Below are 27,520 nucleotides of genomic sequence, written 5' to 3' on the forward strand. Positions count from 1 at the left end.
CTTCTCTACACTAAAAAGTGTAATTAACGCGCAGGCAAATTATATCCAATTTTCTCTACACACCACACTTGGCTATTTTATCTAATTTTCTCAATTCAAAACGCCAAAAATCTGATCGTGTGATAAATTCAAGTATCAGATTGCACAATTTCTGTAGTCACTGAATTAATTCATGGCTAAGGAATCAAGTTCAAACAATTCGAAAGTTCAAACAGGTGTAATCCCTTTGAGAGCTAGTTCAATACTGCAGCATATCCGTATACTGCAGGCATCTTCTTTGAATTAAATTCATTTGTTTCAGTAATCTCGGTTATAAGGTTTTTTTCTGATATTATGAGAAATAGCAACATTCAGATCGCAATAAAGATTTTTAATTTTATGAATGGCTTAAGAATATTAAGGGGAAACTTTCAGGGCATGATGAGGGGGATGTACAACTGACGAAAAGGCAATATGCGCATACTTCCTTATATGAAATTACTCCGTATATGAAAGGGGCTTTTCCTCTCCAACGCCTCCCTCTTTACGCTAAAGGTTTTTACTGTTTTAATTGGTAGAGTTAAGAGAAAGAGTTAAACTTTAGCGTAAAGAGCGGGGCGTTGAAGAGGAAAAGCCCCTTTCATATACGGAGTAATTTCATATAAGGAAGTATGCGCATATTGCCTTTTCGTCAGTTGTACATCCCCTTCATCATGTCCTGAAAGTTTCCACTTAATATTCTTAAGCCATTCATAAAATTAAAAATCTTTATTTCGATCTGAATCTTGCTATTTCTCATAATATCAGAAAAAAAAACGTCTTAACCGAGATTACCGAAAAAATGAATTTAATTCATTCATGATATGCTGTATACTGATATGTATACTGATATTCTGCAGTATTGAACTAGCTCTCAAAGGGATTACACCTGTTTGAACTTTTGAATTGTTTGAACTTGATTCCTTAGCCATGAACTAATTCAGTGACTACAGAAATTGTGCAATGTGATACTTGAATTTATCACACAATCAGATTTTTGGCGTTTTAAATTGAGAAAATTAGATACGATAGCCAAGTGTGGTGTCTAGAGAAAATTGGATATAATTTGTCTGCGCGTTAATTACACTTTTTAGTGTAGAGAAGCATTAGCAGTTGGGTAGACCTCGCACAGTTTAGACTGATTGTTCACTTGGATACATTAGTGAGGCTCGACCCTCACGGAAAGATAAGTTTCTTTCATTTTATAATCTTTCATTTACTAGACATGAATCCTTCGAACATTAAAATCGGTTATTTATTCCTAGCCAAATTTGCGGGCTATCCCCTCTGGCCAATTCGAATCCTAGAGGTAATGACTACGAATTCCGGAGACTGCAAATTTGCTGTTTTTTTGCAAAGACAAAAAACACATTTTTTGCTACGGCAAAAAAGGGGCTGTTCCCTCTTCAACGCCCTGCTCTTTGTGCTGAAGTTTGACTCTTTCTCTCACCTCTAATTTTTAAAACTGCAAAAACTTTAGCGTAAAGAGCAGGGCGTTGAAGAGGGAACAGTCCCTTTCATATACGGGGTAATTTCTGTTCGTTTTAAGTTTTAATGTTGCTCCTTACTTTCAGTTAAAAAAACTTGTTTTTTTTATATTTAATTTCGGAACGTTTTTAGTTAATCCATGTTTTGATTTCGGCTCTCCGCAGATGAATAATTAAAGCGAAATTTGCATATTTATTTATTTGGCTAAATGGCTTTCCCATAGTTTTGATCGAACGATTTTGAGAAAAAAGGAGGGGGAGGAGGCCCAGTTGCCATCCAATTTTTTGGGTACTTAAAAAGGCAACTAGAACTTTTAGTTTTTTACGAACGTTTTCATTATTAAAAGATATATGTAACTTGCGAATTAGCTTATGTAACAAACCTCTATATTCGTACATTTTTATTATGTATATGAGAAGGTTCACCCACTCGTCATTACCTCGCTCTTTACACTAAAACTTAAATTTTGTGCCCTGAATCACAAAGACCGTAGAATAAATAGTTGAAATTACTAAAAATGCTTTAGCGTAAAGACTGAGGTATTATGAGGAGGTGAACCCCTTACATGCGTAATATTTTCTGTTCGTTTTAATTTTTAATGCTACTCCTTACTTTCAGTTGAAAAACTTTTTCATATTTATTTTTTCATTGTTTTTTTCAAATAATGCTAGAAAACGCTGCGCCCCCTTTATGGAAATCTTCTTCCCCCATGACAAATTCCTCCATGGAAAGTATCCCCCACATAACCCCTTCTTCTCAACCCCCTCAACCAAAAAATCCCCCTGAAAACGTCTGTACACTCCCCAAAAACCATATATGCAAACAATGGTCAAAATTTGTAAATTGCAGCCCCTCCCACGAGGACTGTGGGGGAATAAGTCGTCTCCAAAGACATAGTTATAAGGTTTTTCGACTATGCTGAATAAAATGGCTTTCTCAGAATTTTGATTTGACGACTTTGGGAAAAAATGAGCGTGGGAGGGGGCCTAGGTGTCCTCCAATTTTTTTGGTCATTTAAAAAGGGCACTAGAAATTTTCATTTACGTTCTAATGGGCCCTCTCGCGAAATTCTAGGACGACTGGGTTGATACGATCACCCCTGGAAAAAAAAAAAAATAAAAAATAACAAACACACATCCGTGATTTGTCTTCTGGCAAAACATACAAAATTCCACATTTTTGTAGATGGGAGCTCGGAACTTGTACAGTAGGGTTCCTGATACGCTGAATCTGATGGTGTGATTTTCGTTAAGATTCTATGACTAGAATCTTATTCCGTTTTATTCCGTAAGATCAAAATTCCGTTGTTTAGAGTTTTGGTTACTATTGAGCCGGGTCTCTCCTTACTACAGTTGAAAATTGCTACCACGAACTGTTTGAAAATTGCTGTCTCAAAATCTTAATCGGATGCCATGGGGTTACAGGGTATGCTGTTAGTAAAGAAGGATTTGGAGAATGGTTGACCTACGCTAACCTCAAATAGGGTTAAAGAACTTCAAATTTGTAATCGAATGAGCCCCCTTCCAAGTTTTTACAACAACTACTTTCACACAAAGTAGCAGGAAAAAAAAGAATAATACGCGGAAGCCACATGGCTCTTTATTTTGGCGGCCTTGCTGTGTTGTGCTTGATTAACTTCAGTTAATTAAATATATTTCTTTGAGGTCGATTACCATTTTTCAAGTCAATGACAATGCTGGAGTTCCAGTGGAGACGGGAAGGAGTCGGTGATGTGCATATAATGTATTGCGAGAATTTGAGTATACATTGGGCATTGAAGATAACAGCCTAATAGCATTAGTCGGTGAAAACCTAGCCATTTAATTATTTCTCTTACAGTACAGGATCTTTGCATTCTTCCCTGTCTGGCCAAGACACAAAAAGCTATGGTGGTAGTCAGTCATCTCTTAACTCGAAACTCTCTGCTGCAGTCTCAGCGGGTGCAACTTCTTTTAGTAGAGCAAGCGTTGCTACTTCCGAAGCTAGCAGTATGAGGACTGAAAACTCCCAGTTGTCTCAGGTAAAAGCATGAAATCGCGAGTACAAATGTTAGCGATCAAGAAACTCCCCCAAGTAAAGCACAAGTCTAAAAAATCTGGAACATAGAATCAACTATTTTTTATGCAGAATTGCTGCTGATTTTATTTTTGTCGCCCCTTCCGTTCAAATGGTGAAAAGCTAACATTTTTGCTCAATAGCCGGGGTTATCATTCAGTGTTATTGCCTTATTTTTGAGTTTTTAGCGAATTGCTTTCTATCAAATAAGTAAAATGCCAGCTCAAACTTCTTTTATTTTGTGATAGCTTTAGGTGAACAAATAAAAATTAAATACCATGGCGCAGAAATAATATTGTTTGTACTAACAGATAACAAATGGCTGTAACCCAATTTCCGCCTAATTTAAACTTCGTTTAACTTAACTCCGTTCACATCAACCAATTTAAATCAACGCTCGTCCAACTCAACCCCTGGTTAAGTCTTCCCTCATGCAGCTTAATCCTCGTTGAACTGAACGCCCGTTTAACTCACCCCACCCCCTTCAACTCGACCTTATTCAACTTGCGTCCAATGCAACTCAACCCTCATTCAACTCAACTTCTTTGCAATTCAACCCTCATTCAAGTCAACATCTGTACAATTCCAGATGCGCCATTTGGGGGGGGGGTCAGGGGTGGGCAAATGCCCACCCCAGATTTTCCAGGGGGCCCAAGCTTCCACCACAAAGGGCATTATGTCCAACATAATCCATTCTGTTCAAATGATTTGAACAACTGCACGCCTATTAGCCAAAGAGCGTAATTACCTGACGACCCTTGGGGTAATTACGCTATTTGCTATTAATCATTGTAAACTTTGAAAGTAGGTTAGATTCATAATAAAAGTCTCAAGTTCTGTCTAATGCCCCATGCCCACCCCAAGATTTGGCCCAAATGGTACCTCTTTACAATTCAACCCTCATTTAGCTTAACCCCATGCAATTCACCCCCTTTTCACTTAACCCTGTTTCACCTCCCCCTTCCCAGTGAACTAAACCCACATGCCCCCAATCCTCGTTTAACTCAGCCCTACTCTACTTAACCATCAATCAAATCAACCCCATCCAGATCCACCCTCCTTGAATCAGCAATACAACTAGACAATATAATTCAGCCTGTTTTGCTGGAAGTAGTAAAAGTTGTATGAAATAGTCTTTATTCATTGGTTAATTCATATTTAAGTGTTTTATTTTATTCTACATTACTTTAATTAAAGACTATTCCTTCCCTCTCGTTTTTCTAAAAAAACATCAATTTGTTCATATGTATCATATATTTAAAATTAGCAAGCATTTTCAAACAGTTCATGGTAACGAACTGTAAATAAGGAACGACACCGTCCAATAGTAGCCGAAGCTCTAAAAAACAGAATGTTGGTATCAATAGATAAGTTAAAAGAATTGACTTATTAATCGTATAAGATTCGTATAAGACGTATAAGATTCATTGAGTTTGGTGTTACCCATCAAAGGCTACCAGCATAAGAAAATTTGCCTAATTTTCGAAAGGGGGGCAACCCCCCAAAATTGAAAAGATCTTAATAAAAATCACGCCAAAAGATTCAGCGTAGCAGACAACCCTAGTATAGAGGCTTTAAGCTCTTGTCTGCAAAAATGTGGAATTTTGTATTTTGTTTTGCGAGAAAAAGACCACAGATGCGTGTTTTTTTTTCAGTGTGATCATATCTAACCAATAGTCCTAGAACACCGGGAGAGGACTTATTCGAACGGAAATTAAAAACTTCTAATGCCCTTCTTAAGTGACCAAAAAGATTGGAGGGCAACTATCCCCCCTCCCACGCAAACCTTTTCCCAGAAAATCGTCCGATCAAAATTTGAGATAGCTATTTTGTTCAGAATAGTTGAAAGGTCGAATAACTTTGCCCTTAGAAATAACATGGCCCATGTAGCCCCCAGGGAAAGGTCTTTAAGTTTTAAAACTTGCCCATTGTGTACGTAGCCTATTGTGTTGGTCTTGGATAGACAGAAGTAGATATTTTTTACAAGAAATTTACGCATTCGTTATATAAGAAGTTGACAAAATGACAAAATGAGCGTGTGTTGGATGGGGGAAGGTTTCGAGCTAGAAAATCTGCAGACATAATTTACCTCCTAATTCCTGTGTTTCTGCATAAATTAGCAGTTTTTATGTGTTTTTTATTTCTTTGTGCCTGCCAAAATCAATTTCATATTTCTTTGATCGAATATAATTTATAGGACGAATATATACAAAAGGAAAAAAAATTCTATGTCGTTTCAAGTCTGATAGTCTCCTCCGGAATGGCTTTAAAAGGATGCTGTAGATTATCTTCTTATCTATTTTGTTATTAAATAAAAGTGATATCGTATTACTTCAAGTATTTGTTTGTGCTCTATATAAAAAGAGAAGCTATAGGAATCGTTCTAATTATTCATATACATTAGTTTTAATCAAAGATAATTAAGCAGAAAGACGGTTTAATGACAATAATCGACACACAGACCCCATGGCCTATGATGGAGGGGGAGGATCTACGTGTCATTTAAACAGTAACTCAGAAAAAATGGACTGTAGGATAAATCAGTAGGAACTTAACAGACTCCAATTCATCGTAGACAAAAATAAAAACGAAGAAAAACAAGAGCCAAGGGTTCATATGGCACTTGTTACGAGGTTGGAAGAGCCAAGAGCTTCTTCCCACCAAGTTTTATTACGATCTCTCCACTCTAAGCGTTTCCCAAGATTTCTGGTTTCCCCCTCCAACTCCCCCCAATGTCACTATTTCTAATTTAATCTGTGGAAGCAGCCATTTCTTATTTAATCTGATCCGGTCTCTGATACGCCTGCCAACTTTCAGCGATCGCTATATTGATCGCGTATCTAGTTTTGGATCTTCTTCGTGTAAAAATTGCCATGGTCCGGGATTCGAACCTAAGACCTCTATTACCCGAAGCAAGAATCATACTCCTAGACCACAAGCCATAAGTAAGAAGAACAATCATTTGTTTTATCGGCAAATAAAATTCTTCTCAACTATCATGTTCGCTCGCTCTCCCCTCCCCCATATGGTCAAATCGGGGAAGAGACTATTTCTAATTTAATCTCGTCTGGTCCCTGATACGCCTGCCAACTTTCATCGTCCTAGCTTATCTGGAAGTGTCCAAACTAGCAAAAGCGGGACTGACAGAGGTAAATACCAAGTGCCATAAAAAGAAGAAAAAAATAAACTGCACAAAAACAAAAAATCTAGAGAGTTACCAAATTTTCTATGCTTTCATTAAGGACGCCAAAGGAATTAAACTATTGAGCTGATTCAAGCGTCATGTTCCATGCAAATGGTACGCCGTTAGAAGATTCAAATCTGACATTACGGATTAAGTAAAAGGAATTTGAATATCATTTATATCACGGTGGTTATAATTAGTCTATAGGAAGTAAAAGCAGAGGCGTTTTTTTTTTTGGGGGGGGGGAGTCGCTTGCCCTATGTGCAGAAATCTAGGATCGCATAATTACAAATAAATAATCTAACAGTTATAATCATTCTACAAAATTTGAAATTTTAGAAATTTGAAACAAAGCAGAGGGTATAATTGGCACTTTTTTTTAATGTATGGAAACTTTGCTAAAACTTGGCATGAAAATTCTTTAGAGACAGGGTGCGGGCCAATCAATATTTTGCCCCGGGCGCAAGGGATGCCAGAATCGCCACTGCCTAAAAGATTGCTAAATGCCATTGAGCTTGGGGGATCATCAGGCAGTTGAGAAAAAGTAAAAAAATGACCTTGAAAGTATATACAGTAATTAAGGAATAAGTATTGGCATAGCTCCCGAACAACTATTCTCCTGAATGAGGTTTCTTTTTATTATACACCGTTAGAAAGCGATTTTAGAAAAGAAGAATATTCCCACCCACATTATAGGGCAGTAAGAATCATAAGAATTGATTAAGCGGTTAAAGAGGACTTTAAAAATTGACCCAGAGAAAGAATACTTAACCTAAAATACGTACCAGGGCTCCTATATGGCTTCATTTTTGTCAGGTCAATTTCACATTTAAAGAAAAGCTCTAACAAATAAATATGACGATTGTAGATTAACACGCTATCTTTTCGATTGATAATTTTTGATGGCAATAAGGGCTCTTCATTTATCAAAAGCTTGGTTCCTTTATCACTAAACTCAATAGTTACTTCCAATTTCATACTTAGTTTGCCATATGTTTAAAAAACCGTTATCGTTCTATATTTCGTAAGCTAGTTGCAATAAAACTTGATTCAACTTTGACCGTTTGCAGAAACCTCAGAAAAAATTTGAAATTTTTGAACAGATTTTTTGAACAGAAAATCATTAAAACCATGCTAGTGACACATATTTCATATTTTGTCAGAAAAATTCGTAAGCAGTCTGCTACTAAATTTTTTATCGTAGACTATCAAGGCCGTATCCAGGAGGGGTTACAAATTTTTTCTTGCGTTTTTAATTTTTTTTTTACCCCACCCTCCCAAAAAATATTCTGGGTACGTTCTTTGCTACTATGATTGGTTTACTGCAACTTGTCGTTGGAAAACCTCAGCAATAATACATTAGAGTCTATTATCTTTCAAAAGTAGAAAATACACCGCGATTTTGTTTTTATTTGAGTGATTTCTGTTAACAGTGTGTTCTGTTCAGAGTTGTTATGTTCATTTGAAAAAAAAACTAAATCGATTTTAATTCTAGGAGAGACCAGTTCTGGCCATAACAAATCGATCACCTTCCAACTTATCATCAAGTTTTAACCGGAACACTGGTAAGTTTAATCAAATGCAATCTAAATATCAATAGCCATCCATTTATATCGTCCTATAAAGACATCCAATTATCTGTTAAGTAGTAATTTATTGAAAGGTTTAATAGCCCATTTTGAAGTTGCCTTGTCAAGGATTTTTTCAGCAACTGATACCGCTCCTAGATGATCAAGTCCTAACCCATGCCAAAAGTGTTTTATCATAAGTTGGGTACCAAACTTGGAAGCGTTAGTCATCAGTAATAAGAATGTTTAGGTCGTAATCGTGACGAATTCATCAACCCAAGTTTTTTTCCACCTTATCTTCGTATCAATTACCGCATTGCATGTAATCGTGTCATTGCAGAGATTCGGCGAAGCTATAGTTTGAGAGAAAATGTGGATTTTGAATGAGTTAAAATCAAATATATTACTGCCAGAGGTATACACAAATTTTAAGCACCTGGAGGCAATGCCATTTTTTTTACCATACCTCCGAGGCCGATATATGTAATTATTTGATAAGAACTGTTTTTAAAATTATATAAACTAAAGCATGGTACGTCACTCCAAGGATTTATCACACAGTTTTGGTTTATCTCTTAAACTATAGAATTTTAACTGTCATAGAAAAGAAAACATTCTTTTGTTACGCTTGCATAGGAACAAGCTTACATAAAAATAAATAGACCACAAACCCTTCCCGAGTTACCTAAATTACGGATGAATTTAGAAAAATATTTCCAACAAGACTTTTTTTCACTGGAAATTAAAGAGCCGTACTAAAATCTAAAAACGAGCAGAACTTACTATGAATCGACAAATGAAACTTCCACCGGACAGAATTGACAACTAATCATTAAATAAATCGTAAAGATGACATATATTACTAAAGATGAATAGATAAAACCTACAAAAAAAACGAAATTGACGTGAATAATTGATTCAAGTTTAAATCAAACAGAAATTACCACGATTAGGAACAGGGATACCGCCCTCCTAAACCCTCTAACTGTCAGAATGTCTTGCGCTTTACTGAAAACAATCTGAATTTTGAAAAGTGGTACATTTTCATTTGACAAAACATCAACAGTAAAAAGGAAGAAAATCACGATACATAATTAGAGGGAAAAAGAACCATTTAATTTTTTATTATTTTATAAGGACACGTTTTTTGTCTGAGCCTCAGTCCCATCAGCAACGTAGGAATTTATAGTGCGGAAATTTTTATACAACAAGGTTTAGATGTAACCCTTACACTAGATGTAAGGTTCCTGTACCCTACCCCCGATACTCTTTAAGATTCCAAGTCGATTCCCCCTTGTAGTTCTCAAAATATTGCATATATGCTATTTTGCTAACCTGTTTACGTATGGATTATTTGGATTTACCTCTAACCCTTCCTTTACGTCAAAAGTAAGGCCCATTCAACCCCCGACACCCCCTTAAAGTTTCCCAAGCCATTCCTGAGATATTGCAGATTTGTAATTTTGAAACCTGGGTACACATAGTGTCTTTCGCTTTATGTTTACCGCCTGTCCCAGAGTCAAAATTTGAGGTCTACTTTGCCCTTCTAGCACTCCCTGAAACTTTCAACTTGATTCCCTAAGATGCTATCTGCTTTTCTGCATTCAAGTTTCAGTAGTTCAAGTACAAAAGTACGTCCGGTACTACGTCGCTTCTGTGCTGTTCCCACTCCCTTCTGCACAGTTAGAAAACTCGACGATTTTGATCCTTTTTTTCGCAAAAAAATAATAGATTGTTTTTTTGTAAAAAAAGACTATTTGCTATTTTTCTTGTATAGCTATTGCAGATATGTTGTCTAATAGATATCGCTAATTATATCTCTTTCTTCGCGTCTCTGTACTTATTAAGTTACTCAGTCCCAGGGGATTTAATCTTCAAGTATTTAATCTACATTCAAGCTATATGAAAAAATGTCAATAGCAGTTAAATAAGAATATCGGATTATAAATGTCTCTAGGGAATATTAGGTAGAATTCTTACTTTATTGAAAGGTTATTATCCAGAAATAATGTATTCACGCAACGAATTCTCAATAAAGACTCTCAATCAATAATCCCTTAGCAGAATAATACTGGGAATAACTTCCAAGTTTGAACAGCTTCGGGTGACGGTCAGCAAATCATTTTTCCTAGAATATTCCAACCTCCTAGATCCAGATTCTGCTTTGGAACTCGTTAGTGGTGGTGATGATATCAGCAACGAAATACTTCCAGTCGAAAGGAAGTGGCTGCAGTAGCTCATCAATACTTCACTGCTTCTCAAGATCAGGCCAAAATCTTGGAAGTAGGACCACTTGAGCCTTTGTAGTTTATCCATTTGAACAGTTTGAGTGATTGTATTCCCAATATTTCCATAATGATGTAATTGTTTTTGACCATCGGGAAAAGTTTGGCCAACTGCTAGAGAAGTTTCTCAAAGATAATGATTATAGAAACGAAAACTAGTTTTCATCAACTATGAATGAGCTCAAGTTGTCAAAGCTTGCTTTAGCATCCATAGAATAAGGAACAACTAATGGGATGGATTTCGAAGAAGTTACAAACAAGTTTACCTCTTATAGACCTTGAAAGTTTGGTACTTATGTATTATGACAAACTCGGTCGAGAAGTTTGCTGAATGTAAGATATTAGAAAACCGGTTTCATATCCACAAAGATAAATGATGGGTAAAGAAAAGAATTGGACTTGTATAATTTGGGCTATGTATCAGCACATTAGGGTGTTTTTTTTTTGGCTAGATTAGATTCCTTTACCCTCTCCCGTAATGTGAAAAATATTGTCCAAATTATATAAGGTTAGGTTACTCTCCCTCGCCAATGTGCAAATATATAGCCGAAGTTTTTAGAATGTATACGCCAAAGTATTATAATTCCATCGAATTCCGGTATATTTCGTTATGATTGGCCTAACTTCACTTCTTGAGTGTGTTTGATATAATACATAATTACCGAAATTTTAACGTATAGGCTATTTGAAGTCAACCGAAGTTAGAATTAGAGAATACAACTATCCTTTTCCTTGAAAATAATAAATGTTCCTTTTTTCTGAATCCATTAAAAATAAAAGATCAATACATTAGAATTAACGTCATTATTATTTCTCGTCAATTTTTCTGAATTATACAATAAAGAATAATTTCAAGAGTAGAACGGTAATGACGAGGGGGAGGGGAGGTAATTATGGATATTGGTAAGAGATCAATACTTTCTGAGCATGTCCTAGGTAGCATCCATGCTTGTTAAGCCGCTTTCTCAATGTCATATTTCAAAATATGCCATTTTTCAATGTTGTGTCTCCCTCCTAAATATTTAGCCCCTTCAAGATAAAATCGTTGGTGCAATTCCTGGTCTTAGTTATGTACATTTAGGTATATAAAAACAATACCAAAGTATGATTAACATACATTAGAAAAAAATATTCAGCAAATGATGATAGAAGGTAATAAGCTTACCTAAGCTATGGATGTCAGGTGACTGATTTTTCTTCTAACGATAATTTCGACAGGACCTGTGCCTGTCATCATCAGGTTAATTCAAATTTCTTGCCGGAAAGTAAAATCACTAAATAAATAAAACTAAAAACACTGAACAACACTAATTATGAGCCGAACCTGGAGTTATTGTTGTGCCATGGCCCGAATTTTGGTAGAGGCGTTGATGGCTGCTGTCCTGGTGGATCTTAAAGAGGTTGTGCCTTTAGGAAAGGGGTGGAGTCTTTTGTGAGTTTTCAATTTATGGGTGATTGGTTCCCAAATTTCGCTAATATGAAACTCACCATTGTCTTTATTAATGGCTGGTTTATTTTTAGCAATTTCCAAAGCTTCTCTGATTTTCTGCTTTAAGAGTTGTGGGACAATAGCAATAAGTTGGGCTTGGTCAAACTTAATGGAGTGGGAAGGGTTTTCAAAGATATGATGGGCCAATGCAGAGAAATTATCTTCCTCCTTTAGCTTTGTCTTTTTAAGGCAGGCATCAATGGAATCAGCATGTTCTTTTAATCGGTGATGTAGAGGTCTCATGGTACGACCTATATAGGTATCACCACAACTGCAAGGAATCTCATATACCCCTGGTGGATCTGAAGTAATCTTATCCTTGCCTTTGTTCAAGAAGGAGGAAATAGTCCTTCCAGAGGGAAAAAACACCTTAAAGCCAAGTTTAGTGAGTTTGGAACTTAAAATGTCAGTAATGCCCTTGATATAAGGTAATGACAAAAAGGGTTTATCATCTTCAATCTTAGGAGCGAAATTCTTGGTAATTCCACTCATCTTTCTCCTGAAAATAACCTTGTCAATGACTTTTCGGGGGTATCCGTTACCTATCAGAACATCTCTTATATAATCAAGTTCAGCCTTCAGCTCAAAATCAGAGGAGCACACCAGAAATGCTCTATCAACCAACGAATAGACTACAGAATTTTTAACTATAGGGTGGTTATAGGAGTCATATCTCAGATATCTATCACTATGAGTTGGCTTTCTATACACACTCAAGTCCAACCTAGTTTCTCGTTTTGTAATGAGGACATCTATTAGAAGCTTGGTTTCTAATACCCTACGGAAAGGTTTTTCCAAAAAGAAACTTGCTGAGGAGAATCTAACAAAAGATGAAATGAAAGTCCTCACAGATCTTAAGAATGATACCAATATCATAATTACCAAAGCTGATAAAGGCAATACAATAGTTATCCTTAATGAGACTGAGTATGTCAGCAAATCATTAAACCTCTTGAGTGACAATAAAGTGTATGAAAAAGTTGACGTTAATGCTGTAAAGGTTGCTTATGATAATGTCAAAAAAGCTCTGGATAATCTCAGCCTTACCAATAGGATTAATGATAAACTTTACCGAACACTCCTTCCTGTCAGACCAGTCATTCCTAGATTTTATGGTGTACCGAAAATTCACAAACCAGATATACCCCTTAGACCTATTATCTCAACAGTAGGTTCAGCCACACAGAAGTTGGAAAGATATTTGGCTGGTATTTTAAGATCCATAACCCTCAGCAGCAAGCACACAATAAGAAATACTAAAGAAGTAGTTGATAAGCTAAATAGCATCAACATTGGGGAGAATACCACAATGTGCAGTTTTGATGTTGTATCTTTATTTACCAGCATACCCTTGCCGCGTCTTATACCAGCTTTACAATCAGCTTTAGAAAAGGATGGTTCCTGGAGAGAACTGACTTGCTTGGACTCCACAGAAATCATTACTCTCACGTCTTTATGTCTCAGCAATGCTTACTTCACTTTCAGGCATCAAACTTATAAACAGATTTGGGGCATACCAATGGGATCAGCCTTGGCACCAGTTCTTAGCGAGGTGTTTCTACAACATATTGAAACTAATATCTTCAAACAGGACTTCAAGTATCTCCAACTCTACATGAGATATGTTGACGATTGCTTAATAATTTGGAATGGGGCACAAGACGAATTAATATCCTTTCTCAATATTTTTAACAAGCAGGACCCAGATATTAAGTTCACCATTGAACTTGAAAATAACTGCAATTTACCCTTCTTAGATGTCCTCATTACAAAACGAGAAACTAGGTTGGACTTGAGTGTGTATAGAAAGCCAACTCATAGTGATAGATATCTGAGATATGACTCCTATAACCACCCTATAGTTAAAAATTCTGTAGTCTATTCGTTGGTTGATAGAGCATTTCTGGTGTGCTCCTCTGATTTTGAGCTGAAGGCTGAACTTGATTATATAAGAGATGTTCTGATAGGTAACGGATACCCCCGAAAAGTCATTGACAAGGTTATTTTCAGGAGAAAGATGAGTGGAATTACCAAGAATTTCGCTCCTAAGATTGAAGATGATAAACCCTTTTTGTCATTACCTTATATCAAGGGCATTACTGACATTTTAAGTTCCAAACTCACTAAACTTGGCTTTAAGGTGTTTTTTCCCTCTGGAAGGACTATTTCCTCCTTCTTGAACAAAGGCAAGGATAAGATTACTTCAGATCCACCAGGGGTATATGAGATTCCTTGCAGTTGTGGTGATACCTATATAGGTCGTACCATGAGACCTCTACATCACCGATTAAAAGAACATGCTGATTCCATTGATGCCTGCCTTAAAAAGACAAAGCTAAAGGAGGAAGATAATTTCTCTGCATTGGCCCATCATATCTTTGAAAACCCTTCCCACTCCATTAAGTTTGACCAAGCCCAACTTATTGCTATTGTCCCACAACTCTTAAAGCAGAAAATCAGAGAAGCTTTGGAAATTGCTAAAAATAAACCAGCCATTAATAAAGACAATGGTGAGTTTCATATTAGCGAAATTTGGGAACCAATCACCCATAAATTGAAAACTCACAAAAGACTCCACCCCTTTCCTAAAGGCACAACCTCTTTAAGATCCACCAGGACAGCAGCCATCAACGCCTCTACCAAAATTCGGGCCATGGCACAACAATAACTCCAGGTTCGGCTCATAATTAGTGTTGTTCAGTGTTTTTAGTTTTATTTATTTAGTGATTTTACTTTCCGGCAAGAAATTTGAATTAACCTGATGATGACAGGCACAGGTCCTGTCGAAATTATCGTTAGAAGAAAAATCAGTCACCTGACATCCATAGCTTAGGTAAGCTTATTACCTTCTATCATCATTATGTATGAAAGTCAGGTTGGCCTCAGAGAATATAATATTCAGCAAAAAAAACTATTACCGCCACGAAGCTTGCCCTAACATCATTGGATTGAGAAAACAGAGTTAGGTAGCATCCATGCTAGTTAAGCCACGTTTTCGATGTCATAATTCATAATATACCGTTATTTCAATGTCATGTCCCCTCCTAAATATTTAGCCCCTTCAAGATAAAATCGTGGGTGCATTTCCTGGTATTAGTTAGGGACATTTGTTAGGTATACAAAAACAATAGCAAATGTGATTAACATACATTAGAAAAAAGTTAGTAAGCAAAAAAACTGTTACCGCCACGAAGCTTACCCTAACGTCATTGGATTGAAAAAACAGAGATAGGTAACATCCATCCGAGTTAAGCCACTTTTTCAATGTCATATTTCAAAATGTGCCATTATTTCAATGTCATGTCCCCCTCCTAAATATTTAGCCCTTTCAAGATAAAAATCGTGGGTGCATTTCCTGGTATTAGTTAGGGACATTTGTTAGGTATATAAAAACAATAGCAAATGTGATTAACATACATTAGAAAAAAGTTAGTAAGCAAAAAAACTGTTACCGCCACGAAGCTTACCCTAACGTCATTGGATTGAAAAAACAGAGATAGGTAACATCCATCTGAGTTAAGCCACTTTTTCAATGTCATATTTCAAAATGTGCCATTATTTCAATGTCATGTCCCCCTCCTAAATATTTAGCCCCTTCAAGATAAAATCGTGGGTGCATTTCCTTGTCTTAGTTGGGGACATTTATTAGGTATATAAGAACAATACCAAATGTGATGATTAGCATACATTAGAAAAAAATTAGTCAGCAAAAAAAACTGTTATCGCCACGAAGCTTACCCTAACATCATTGGATTGAAAAAACAGAGATAGGTAACATCCATCCGAGTTAAGCCACTTTTTCAATGTCATATTTCAAAATGTGCCATTATTTCAATGTCATGTCCCCCTCCTAAATATTTAGCCCTTTCAAGATAAAATCGTGGGTGCATTTCCTTGTTTTAGTTGGGGACATTTATTAGGTATATAAGAACAATACCAAATGTGATGATGAGCATACATTAGAAAAAAATTAGTCAGCAAAAAAAACTGTTATCGCCACGAAGCTTACCCTAACATCATTGGATTGAAAAAACAGAGATAGGTAACAACATCCATGCGAGTTAAGCCACTTTTTCAATGTAATATTTCAAAATGTGCCATTATTTCAATGTCATGTCCCCCTCCTAACTATTTAGCACTTTCAAGATAAAATCGTGGGTGCATTTCCTGGTCTTAGTTAGGGACATTTATTAGGTATATAAGAACATTACCAAATGTGATGATTAACATACATTATAAAAAAAATTAGTCAGCAAAAAGAAACTATTACCGCGACGAAGCTTACCCTAACATGATTGGATTGAAAAAAACAGAGATAGGTAACATCCATGCGAGTTAAGCCACTTTTTCAATGTAATATTTCAAAATATACCGTTATTTCAGTGTCATGTCCTCCTCCTAAATATTTTGCCCTTTCAAGATAAAATCGTGGGTGCATTTCCTGGTCTTAGTTAGGGACATTTGTTAGGTATATAAAAACAAGACCAAGGTGTGGTTAACATGCATTAGAAAAAATAATTTTGCAAAAAACTATTACAGCCTCGAAGCTTAACCTAACATCATTGAATTGAGAAAACAGAGCTCTCTTAACTAAAAAGAAAGAAGGGCAAAATACACTTCAGAAAAATGTGTTACTGAATCCAAAATAATAGATAGATAGATAGTTTATTTTAGCCCGCCATCAGAACAACAACATGGCGGAGTATAAAGAAAAAAAAATAAAAAGGAAAAAGGCGAAAAACAATACTTAAAAATTAAACGATTAGATTACATTCACTATACACATTCGTAGCTCATATATAACGTGCAACGGCAGGAAATTATAAAGGTGCTCAAGGGCAACTTATCTAGCATTAGTTTCCTGTTCTGCCACAGCTTCACGGGGATCTGGAAAAATAGAAAATATCCCAACTAGTTCAAATTAGCGATACGATGAGCAATAAATGTTGCAGTTCCAAGTGAACTTCACTGAGTAACATAAAAAAAAGAAGAAAAACAACGAATAGTAACAAGGATGACAACCATTTATTTCTTATTCAACTGACCTACTTCAATAATACGGCGACTCCTTGAGTTATACTGCTACATGCAAATCGTTGCATACCAACTGGATTGCATACACCATTCGTTCGTTTGGAATGAAATGTCCGTCTCAAAATTTCGATCACACAAGATAATAGAAAAGTAGTTGACTCATACATTAAAAGTTCTTGCACTTTGTTTCGTACGTTCTTGCACTCTGTTTCGTACGTTCTTGCACTTTGTTTCGTACGTTCTTGCACTTTGTTTCGTACGTTCTTGCACTTTGTTTCGTACGTTCTTGCGCTTTGTTTCGTACGTTCTTACACTTTGTTTCGTATGTTCTTGCACTTTGTTTCGTGCGTTCTTGAACTTTGTTGCGTACGTTCTTGCACTTTGTTTCGTACGTTCTTGCACTTCGTTTCGTACGTTCTTGCACTTTGTTTCGTAAGTTCTTGCACTTTGTTTCGTACGTTCTTGAAAGGGTCTCACAGATTTATTGTCACATTTTCCAAGGTATTACTACTTCTTATGCATTAATGTATTTTGATTATTTTTAATTATTGATTATATTAATTATGAACTGCCCAATATTATCAAGCAAGATATCTTAAATATTATGCTGCACATAAACCAGAACTGATGAGAAAATCTCTTAATGGTTCCAGCTTTAATGTAAAATTAAATAAAAAAAACAAGTTTTTTTTAACTGAAAGTAAGGAGCGACATTAAAACTTAAAACGAACAGAAATTACTTCGTATATGAAAGAGGCTGCTTCCTCATCAACGCCCCGCTCTTTACGCTAAAGTTTGACTCTGTCTCTCAATTCTTCTTTTTAAAACAGTAAAAAACTTTAGCGTAAAGAGCGGGGCGTTGATGAGGAAGCAGCCTCTTTCATATACGAAGTAATTTCTGTTCGTTTTAAGTTTTAATGTCGCTCCTTACTTTCAGTTAAAAAAAACTTGTTTTTTTTTATTTAATTTCTGAACGTTTTTGAATCAATGCATGTTTTGATTTTGGCTCTCCGCAGAGGAATAGTTAAAACGAAATTTGCATTTTTTGATTGATCGAATGATTTTGAGAAAAAAAGAGCGGGGGAGGAAGCCTATTTGCCCTCCGATTTTTTGGTTAATTAAAAAGACAACTAGAACTTTTAATTCTTTACGAATGTTTTTATTAGTAAAAGATTTACGTAACTTATAAATTAGCTGACGTAAAGAACTTTTGTATTCTCATATTTTTATTACATATATGAGGGGGTTCGCCCCCTTGTCAGATCCTCGCTCTTTACACTAAAGCCTAAATTTTGTCCCAATTCATTAAGAATGACTCCAGAATAAATAAACCGTAGAATAAATAGTTGAAATTACTAAAAATACTTTAGCGTAAAGAGCGAGGTATTAGGAGGAGGTGAGCCCCTCAAATGGGTAATAATTTCTGTTTGTTTTAAGTTTTAATGCTGTTCCTTACTTCCAGCTGAAAGAACTTTTTCGTATTTATTTTTTCATTGTTTTTTTTTTTTAATAATGCTAGTAAATCCTGCGCTCCCTTCATGGAGATTTTCTTCCCCCATAACAAATTATCGATGGAAAGTTCCCCTAGCATATCCCCCTCTTCTCAACCCCTCCCCCAACCAAAAAAAATCCTCCTGAAAACGCCTGTACACTTCCCAATAACCATTACTATATGTAAGCATTGGTCAAAGTTTGTAACTTGTTGCCCCTCCCATGGGGACTGTGGGGGCGTAAGTCGTCCCCAAAGACATAGTTATAAGGTTTTTCGACTACGCTGAATAAAATGGCTATCTCAGAATTTTGATCCGTTGACTTTGGTAAAATAATTAGCGTGGGAGGGGGCCTAGGTGCCCTCCAATTTTTTGGTCACTTACAAAGGGCACTAGAACTTTTCATTTCCGTTAGATTGAGCCCTCTTGCAACATTCTAGGACAACTGGGTCGATACGATCACCCCTGGGAAAAAAAAAACAAAAAAAAACAAATAAACACGCATCCGTGATCTGCCTTCTGGCAAAAAATACAAAATTCAACATTTTTGTAGATAGGAGCTTGAAACTTCTACACTAGGGCTCTCTGATAAGCTGAATCTGATGGTGTGATTTTCGTTAAGATTCTATGACTTATAGGGGGCGTTTCCCCCTATTTTCTAAAATAACGCAAATTTTCTCAGGCTCGTAACTTTTGATCAGTAAGACTAAACTTGATGAAACTTATATATTTTAAATCAGCATTAAAATGCGATTCTTTTGATGTATGTATTGGTATCAAAGTTCCATTTTTTAGAGTTTTGGTTACTATTGAGCCGGGTCGCTCCTTACTACAGTTCGTTACCACGAACTGTTTGATAAACCTTCCGCAAGTTCGAGATTCGGCCGTTGTTTGGAGAAGAAGCATAAATTGCTGTGAAATTGAGCTTGGAAGTTCTTGGGAAAGTGTGACTGATTTTGGATTTCAAGTAAATTGAATGTTATTGAAATTAATTTTTTTTTTAATTAAAAGTTATATTATTGAAATAAGGTGGCTGAATATCATCTTAAAATTTTAGAGCACGTCGCATTATGCTTCTTAAAGATCAATGTAGATTTCCGATCGCATTCAGAGATTTTGGAGAGATTTATAAGACTTCGTGGTTAGTCAAGGAAAGGTGGTTTGAATTCCAGCTTAAGTAATTCAGGATTTACATCGGAGTGGAGATTCTCAACCTAGGTGGCCGGATCCCCAGAGTGTCACGGGCTAATGACATCAAGACTAACATGAAAAAGCAATTCGTTGTATTATAATTTTAAATTTACTATTTAAAAGAAATCCAAATCTTTGAATATAAAATAAATTGTGGATATAGAAAGTAATACAGCAGGGACTGGCTTCTGGAAGATACCAAATGGAAGAACGGATATTTCTTCTGGATTAAAATAGGGATATTTGAATTATATCCTGCGATGTAATTCAGCCGTGAAAGAGCGATATTCAATCTAGAAATGTTTAGAAGAAAATATTGTCTAACAGCTGACTTGATAAACTAGTAAACTGGACAACAAGTTTAGCTTACTGTCTGAATATACTTAAAAAAGAAACGAGTCAATTGATCAGTCTGTTTCTGATTGTCCAACTAAGTCAATTTATCACGTTGATCCGGCTAGCTATTTGTAAAGCCGGGGCATGAAAAATTCACTTAGAAAATGTACAAAATTGAATGATCTACAAAATTGTATGTACCTTGCATCGGATTTCTTGTAGTTATAATCTGTTATGACTAAAACTTTCACACAAGAAGCAAGTCTTTCTCATACTAGTATCAAGTTCCCAGAAAAGGTATTGTCCTCTCCGGACAATCTCCGGAAATTCAAACTGTTACAAACAGTATGAGATAACAATAATTTAAGGGCACAAATACTAACAAAACCCTAAAGCCTAGTAATCACCCTATATGGGCTTATGCTTGATGTGCAGATGAACTTTTCAAAATTTTGTAAGGTGAGCACAGAAAGCAGAATAAAGGAAACTTAAAAAATCATCTTTTTAGACCCACAGGGTTGAATATTGTATGAGATTGAATGTCCAAAAACGAAGTTAAAAGTCTAATCCCCGAACCCCATTCGAGTAACACATGTCGATATAAACAACAAGGTATATCAACGATGTGCGTTCTCACTGTTTTTAATATCGCACTTGTGCTATAGATTTGGAATATTGAAAGTCTGACATTTTTGTTTGAAATCCTATATTAATACTAATTTGTTACCGAATATTACCTGCTAATTACCGCATCTTATGTCTTTTAGTTTGGTCAGATTTATCATACAGATAGGAATACTTTTTTCAGTACTTCCAACTTTTCTAATTAAAAAAACAAATTACTTTAAATCTACACTCTGGTCGGTCATTGATACAAATTACGACCGTCAGTTGAAGTTAGCCGAACTCAACAAAATGCATATGGGTGCACTATTGGCACTGTGATCGAGCGTTGTTTTGATTTTAACTGCAAGTGGGACTATAATGTGACTTGACACAATTCTTTCATAAAGTAATCTATGACGAAAACTTATTCAATTTTTTTTAAATTGGTGGACTTTCACTAATTTTTGAATACCACCCTAGAATTATTCTTCAATGCATTGGGATCATTTAATGAACACATCGATCTTTTTTTAAGGATCTCGTTATTCAGTGAGGTCATTGCCAACACAACGTAAGGAACCCAAGCGTGAAACAACACCAACAAGGGCCCCGTTTCTCGCTGGTGCTGCACGATCAAGTTTTAGGACTAAGACTAACTCTGAACCTAGACAAACAAGGCCTTTAGCAACACAAACCCTTGGACGAAATGTTGGGTAAGTCTTTTATTACTTTGAAACTTGATAGTATATATAAAAAGGATTCTGACAGGTCATTCCGTCTTTCGGATGAAAAACAAGCGTGAAAATACCTAAAGTATTTTGTCTCAATATTTGGACCAAGCTGTCCAAAGGACATAGTAAAACTAGATCAGTAATATCTAAAGAATCTCTAATTACTAAAATCTAAAGGAAAAATTAAATTTTCCGAGAAAATAATTTTATTGTATTTTATATCTCATGAAAAAAGTATTGTCACATAATATCTACAGCCTATGTTTTGTTTTATATATATATATATATATATATATATATATATATATATATATATATATATATATATATATATATATATATATATATATATATATATATATATATATATATATATATATATATATATATATATATATATATATATATATATGTACAAACAGCTCCTCCCATTTAATCTACCCTCTGTGGTCCAGTATATTTTACCCTGGAACAGGTATTTTGGTCGAACCTTTCTCAAATGCCGTTGAAACCAACACGAGATTTTGAAACCAACTTGTAATTTCTAAAAAACATCTAATAATAACATTACACTACGAATTACCGTAATTAATTTATTAATTTAAAATTAGATTCTTTAAAATTTAGTGTTGCAAAGCCAAGTTTCGCGTTCAAGAGAAATCTGACCTGTCTACCCGTGAAAAACCTCATGTTGCTTATGTTTAAACTTGTTTAAATGTTCACCGGAAAATTTGCATCTCGGTCTGGCTTTGTCTAATGATTGCGATAGGAAATGATTGTACTGTCTAAATTTATCTATAGTGTCCCCCATAAACAAACGCCCGCGTATGAAGCCTGAACTCAAAGAATCGCAAATTCGCCAACAAAATATTTCAGTTACAAACAAAATGCCATGTCTGACGTGTATAATGATATTTGCTGTTGATCATTACCACCTTCGGGGTGTACTAACTCCATGCTGTGATATGAGGCACATAAGATATGTAATTTTTTGTAAATATTTTAAATATATGTAATATGTCTCAAGGGCGAAAATTCATGAAAATGTAGGAGGAGAAGTTTTTTGAATATCCAAATCTGGGGATCACATTTTATTTTTCTATTTTTCTTATGAAATCACAAAAAAAGGTGGATTTTTCATTAATTCAGCTGATAGTTTTAAAACTCGATTTTGACTTCCTCTTTGCCCCCCAAATCAGCGCCTCTGATATATCTTTCAAGAAGAAATATCATTCAGAAAATGAATCCCCTCCCGATAGCTTACAATATTTTGGTGCTCATAAGGCAAGTTCTAAAAGATTTATTTTTCGGCGCAAATTCGTCAAAAAAGGAAAAAGTATGTGATGTATTTAAAATTATGAAGGAAGGAATAGAATTTCATAGATTTCAATGAAGAAGGGTGTGGTGCCCTTGCTTTTATTTTTAAGTTATACTTTTTAAAGTTCTTCTTTTTCCAATCAGGCCGTATCCAGGGGGGAGTATGGGGTTTGAGCCTCCCCCCGAAAGGTTTGTCTGACTCGTAAAAACGTAACAAAAAAGAATATAAACAAATTTTTGATTCGTTTTAAAAGTGTTTTTGTACCCCGCCTCCGAAAAAATTCTTTTGTACAACCTCATCCGAAAAAAAAAATCCTGGATACGCCCCTGATTCTAATACTAAAAGAAATTAAGCAATGGAATGGCCTTGTTTCCTCTCCTAAAAATTTGTTCTTCTTCACTGCGATATTAATAAAAGTGAACAAATCTTAACTTCTGTAAAGGACCATAAAGAATAGACGTTTCCAGAAAGAAAAGAACTGAGCAGCATAAATAAATTTTCTTTTGGCGGCATAATTTACAATTCAATTAAGCGCGTACAGCAAACTGAAGATTAACTAATTTTTGCTGGCGTGACTTTGCATAATGAGCGGAAATTGGACTTAGGATTGCAAGTTCTTTTTCCTTTTTTTTTCGTCTTAAATTTATACACCCTATGCTTTTTGTTTTTTATACAGGAAACGAAACATAGGTTTCCTGTAAACATGTGTTAATATTTGATGTTTTTTGGAACATTATAATTACACGCCTACTCCCATCCTCATGTATAAAAAATTCAAACGAATAAAGCAGCGTTTACGTTCAGTTCAAGCAAGACTGCCATACCTAAACATTGGCTATGCACTTACCTAGGCATGGAAGTTCAACCACAGATCCATGTGCCCGCTACTCTCAAAGTGTAGATGAGGAATATAGTGATATCATATAAGAAGCTTCCTTATTCATAGAATTTGGGATCCTAGCCACAAAGCTGTAGGAATAAAATACGGGGAAGCAGGGCATTTTTTTGGGGGGGAGGCGGAGTTTGGAATCCTAAAAAATAAAAGAAGCTTTGAAGCATATGATAACTTTAGGAACGGGTGGTTCGCAGATTTCTGAGTGTCCACTTAAAAAAAAAAGAGAAAGAGGCAAATTAAGTGTAAACCATAGGAGATTGTGTGACAAATCGTAAAAATTTTGACACTTCGAGAGGCTCCTGGAGGGATTTGGACAGGGATCCTTTCCCCTCTGTAGACGCCTAATCTGCTCCACAAATGATGATCAAAGTAAAAGATTGAAACAGCTGAAGAATTCTAAGGGCCAGACGGGTAGTATCCCCATTTTCACTTTAAATATGCCCATAACCACTACTCTTTCCTTCTTTTAATGAATTAAGATGACGAAGACGTTTAACGGCTACCCCCTCAGGGAAAGACACAGGAACATGTTATGTAATAGGGAATGTTTTCTAAGTGATGCAGGTGTCTGTTACGTCACCGGGAATGTTTTCTAAACGATGTGTATAAACATTTTTTCTTAGATAGCGATTAATGGTGCAATGAATGTATCCGTGGGTAATCTGTCATTGGCGCTAGCAATGTTGTTCTTCAGCAATCCATCTTTGATTTCCTTGTTGATAATCTCTGCTAGTTCCCTTTTTGTTTTACCAGTAATTTCTCTGTCTATTGACACATTATTTTTACATAGATAGCAGTTTCAGCACATAGACAAGCTATATTGCATGACGTTGCGGGGTTATACCTGCTTTCTTTTTACCTTTACTTAAATGGTAATAGTTGGAGGATGGTGACAAGATCTAGCAACAGCTAACATGTTACCAGCAGCAAGAAGTTGGCCTTCGTCATTAATTAAAAGTTTGATGTTTGCATTCTCTTTCAACACTAACTTATCTGGTGATGTTACTCTCGCATATCCACCTGTATAACACTTGAATTTTCTCGATAATCCAAAGGAATTTAACTCCTTACTGTCATGAAAATGCACGAATACATATCTTAAAGTGTTATCATTAGAACTTGTTTCATAATTCAAATATTTCTCTTCCTCGGTATTCGATGTTGCTACAGCGCTATCATGTACGCATGCCTTCTTCGAATATTTAATGTTTACTTTTTTAAAATAAAATGTAGATGTTTAGTCTTCCGATGCAGAAATAATGCTGAAGCAAATCATATGATCTAAGAAGTCACCGTCGGTTAAGTCATCCTCAATAAATTTAACAAATCATGCAAACTTTTATTACATAATTAACACCTGTATCTCTTACAAAACATCCCTAATACGTAACTTGCACCTGTGTCTCTTAGAAAACATTCCTTCTTACGTAACATGTACCTGCGTCTTGCCCTTAGGGGGTCGCCGATAAACTTTTTCGTCATCTTAAGTCATTAAATGAAGAAAACAGTAGTGACTATGGACCCGTTTAAAGTGCCCATGGGGTACTACCCAGACGTGCGTTAAGGGAGAGATGAAGCGATGTTTGGGGTTTTATCCTCCTACATATTTCTTCCGATGTGAGGGGATCTTATATTTTAGTGACCCTGGATAAGCTTTTCGGGGACATCAGTCTTTTCTCGACAGATTAGTAGGCTACCATTTTAGTACCCTTGTTCTAGCTAAAATAGCCCTTCGACTTCTGTTTTTTTACTCGAAAAATTCTTGCAAATGTAAATATATACTGTGGTGCTAGGCGTACTCCCAATGAAACTACCCCCCCCCCCCTCTCTGACGAAAATTTACACACCCCTCTCCCTTCCCCGACGAAAATTCCCCCTGTTGAAGATTCTTCCCACATACAAAATTGAGAGCCAAAATATGAAAAATAATAATAATGAAGAAAAGAAGGAATTCTGCAATATCTGCTTATATTCCAAAATATTGGTAGCCTGTGCGGTGTATGACAAATACACTGTAGAAATAAAATTGGATTTCGAACAAAAATTTCCTATGGAGTTTAAACAAGCAAAGAAAAAAATATATTTTTTGTTGAAACTGTAATTTGTGTTTGAGTTCCTAGCAAATTTAAATTTTGTTTTACAACAAAAGAAACTGTAATTTACAAAACATGTTTTTGGAATTTCTGAGTTTGTTGATTAGAGATATATGGCTGATATTTTTTACTGGGGGGAGGGGTAAGGATTGTTGGTGTGAGTGAGTAAGTCGAGTTTTGTAGAGGGTCATGTTTACCCATACAAGTTTATAAACTTCGGGTTATTGTTAATTTGTTTATTTATAAAAAAAAATATGTGAAAATAATGCTGCATAGATATATAAAATCAAAATAAATTAAGTGCGTCTTTCACAAATATTGTTGACTTCCACCCAAGTTAATAGTTATCGATTTGCGAGATTTTTTATTCCAATTTGGATTTAAATAAAAAAAAAAACACAAATGGTGTTTTTTTGGAATTTTTGAGCTTTTCGATTAAAAATATGTGGCTGATATATATATATGCCGTGTTGCGGTTTATTCGATAATAACCTATCGATGATGTAGATAGCGTTAAATCACCTTGAAAATTTAGCATCATTGATCCTCCTGTTTAGCGCGGATTGATTCTCATTAGTTCTCTTTTCCTTCACTATCAATTTCTGGTCGCGTTATATTTATGATTAAATACTTTGACTGAAGAAAACCTTTTTCTTAGAATAATCAGTCTTTCCTTAATGAAAAATCGCTTCTCTTAATTCTTCTCATTATTTGCCGTAAAGTGCGATATTTTGTTGTCATTTCTGCTATTGCTGATGATATGGGAGTAGGGAAATTATCAAAATTAATGCGATAGTATTAATGAGTGCCACTAGGGTAAGTGAGGCAGTTGGCTCATTCGATAAAGAGGTCTTGAGACTTACATACAATTTTTTAGGACAAAAGCAAGGTCTTTGGCATCGCCTACGCTGTCCCGAAGGGTGAACTATCCTGCTCGGCCTACCGTTCTTGACCTTTTCTCCCCTGGAAAGCGATCAGAACCAGAAGGAGTGGAATCTATGATGAGTGCCAGTTGCATACAGTTGGATACTCGGAACAAAAATAGCATCAGTCTAAGCAACTCTGGAGTTAAAGAAGAAAGGAATAAGTAAGCTCCCACTTTTTTCTTTTTATTTAATAACAATTATGGAAAAAAACGTAACATAAGCACATCCCCTTCAAATTCCACAGCATAATATAGAGGAGGGATAATAAAAAAAGAAAAACGAAAAAAACCACTTAACATAAACCTCAGAAAGGGTGTAAAAGCAAAACACAACTACAACATCATATACCCTACTACCACTCGCTTAACACTCTACACTCAACTTCTTCTTTAACACAACTGAATAAAAATAAAACACTACCGTTAATGATTAAATACCAATTTAATCTATCAACTATGCATTCTGTTACATTAAGCATTAAAATCATATTCAGAAAACAATTCATTTTTTAATTGTAAACGTTACTTTCAGTCTGTCTGAAAAAGAATAAAGTATTATATAAAATGCTCATACTCTAAGTTATTTAATTATTTCTGAAATATTTTGTTCAATAATTCCTATTTTGGAATTTATTTTAGTTACCATAGCCCAAACACGGACTTGCATTTATTAGCTGGACAGTTTCTTATGATTGGGATATCGGTAGAGCCGAGGCTTGCCGTTCCAATTGTTACTGACAGTGAATGGAAACATTAAGTGGGCTGGAAGATTAAAAATGGGACCTTCATTCGTAAACTCAAGGTTTAAAACAAT

General features: G+C 35.5%; 1 protein-coding gene across 3 annotated transcripts in view; it reads left to right on the plus strand.

Annotated features, from left to right (window-relative positions):
• Positions 1-27,520, plus strand: part of LOC136036150 (uncharacterized) — a 152,815-nt gene that overhangs the window by 104,155 nt on the left and 21,140 nt on the right. For all 3 annotated transcript variants that reach the window (XM_065718191.1, XM_065718193.1, XM_065718192.1), the window contains exons 4-7: positions 3,346-3,526; positions 8,241-8,310; positions 21,280-21,457; positions 26,659-26,868. In XM_065718191.1, the coding sequence (XP_065574263.1) occupies positions 3,346-3,526; positions 8,241-8,310; positions 21,280-21,457; positions 26,659-26,868 (639 nt within the window). The remainder of the gene's footprint in view (positions 1-3,345; positions 3,527-8,240; positions 8,311-21,279; positions 21,458-26,658; positions 26,869-27,520) is intronic.

This window comes from Artemia franciscana, chromosome 15 (genome assembly GCF_032884065.1).
Source record: "Artemia franciscana chromosome 15, ASM3288406v1, whole genome shotgun sequence".
Classification (NCBI taxonomy): domain Eukaryota; kingdom Metazoa; phylum Arthropoda; class Branchiopoda; order Anostraca; family Artemiidae; genus Artemia; species Artemia franciscana.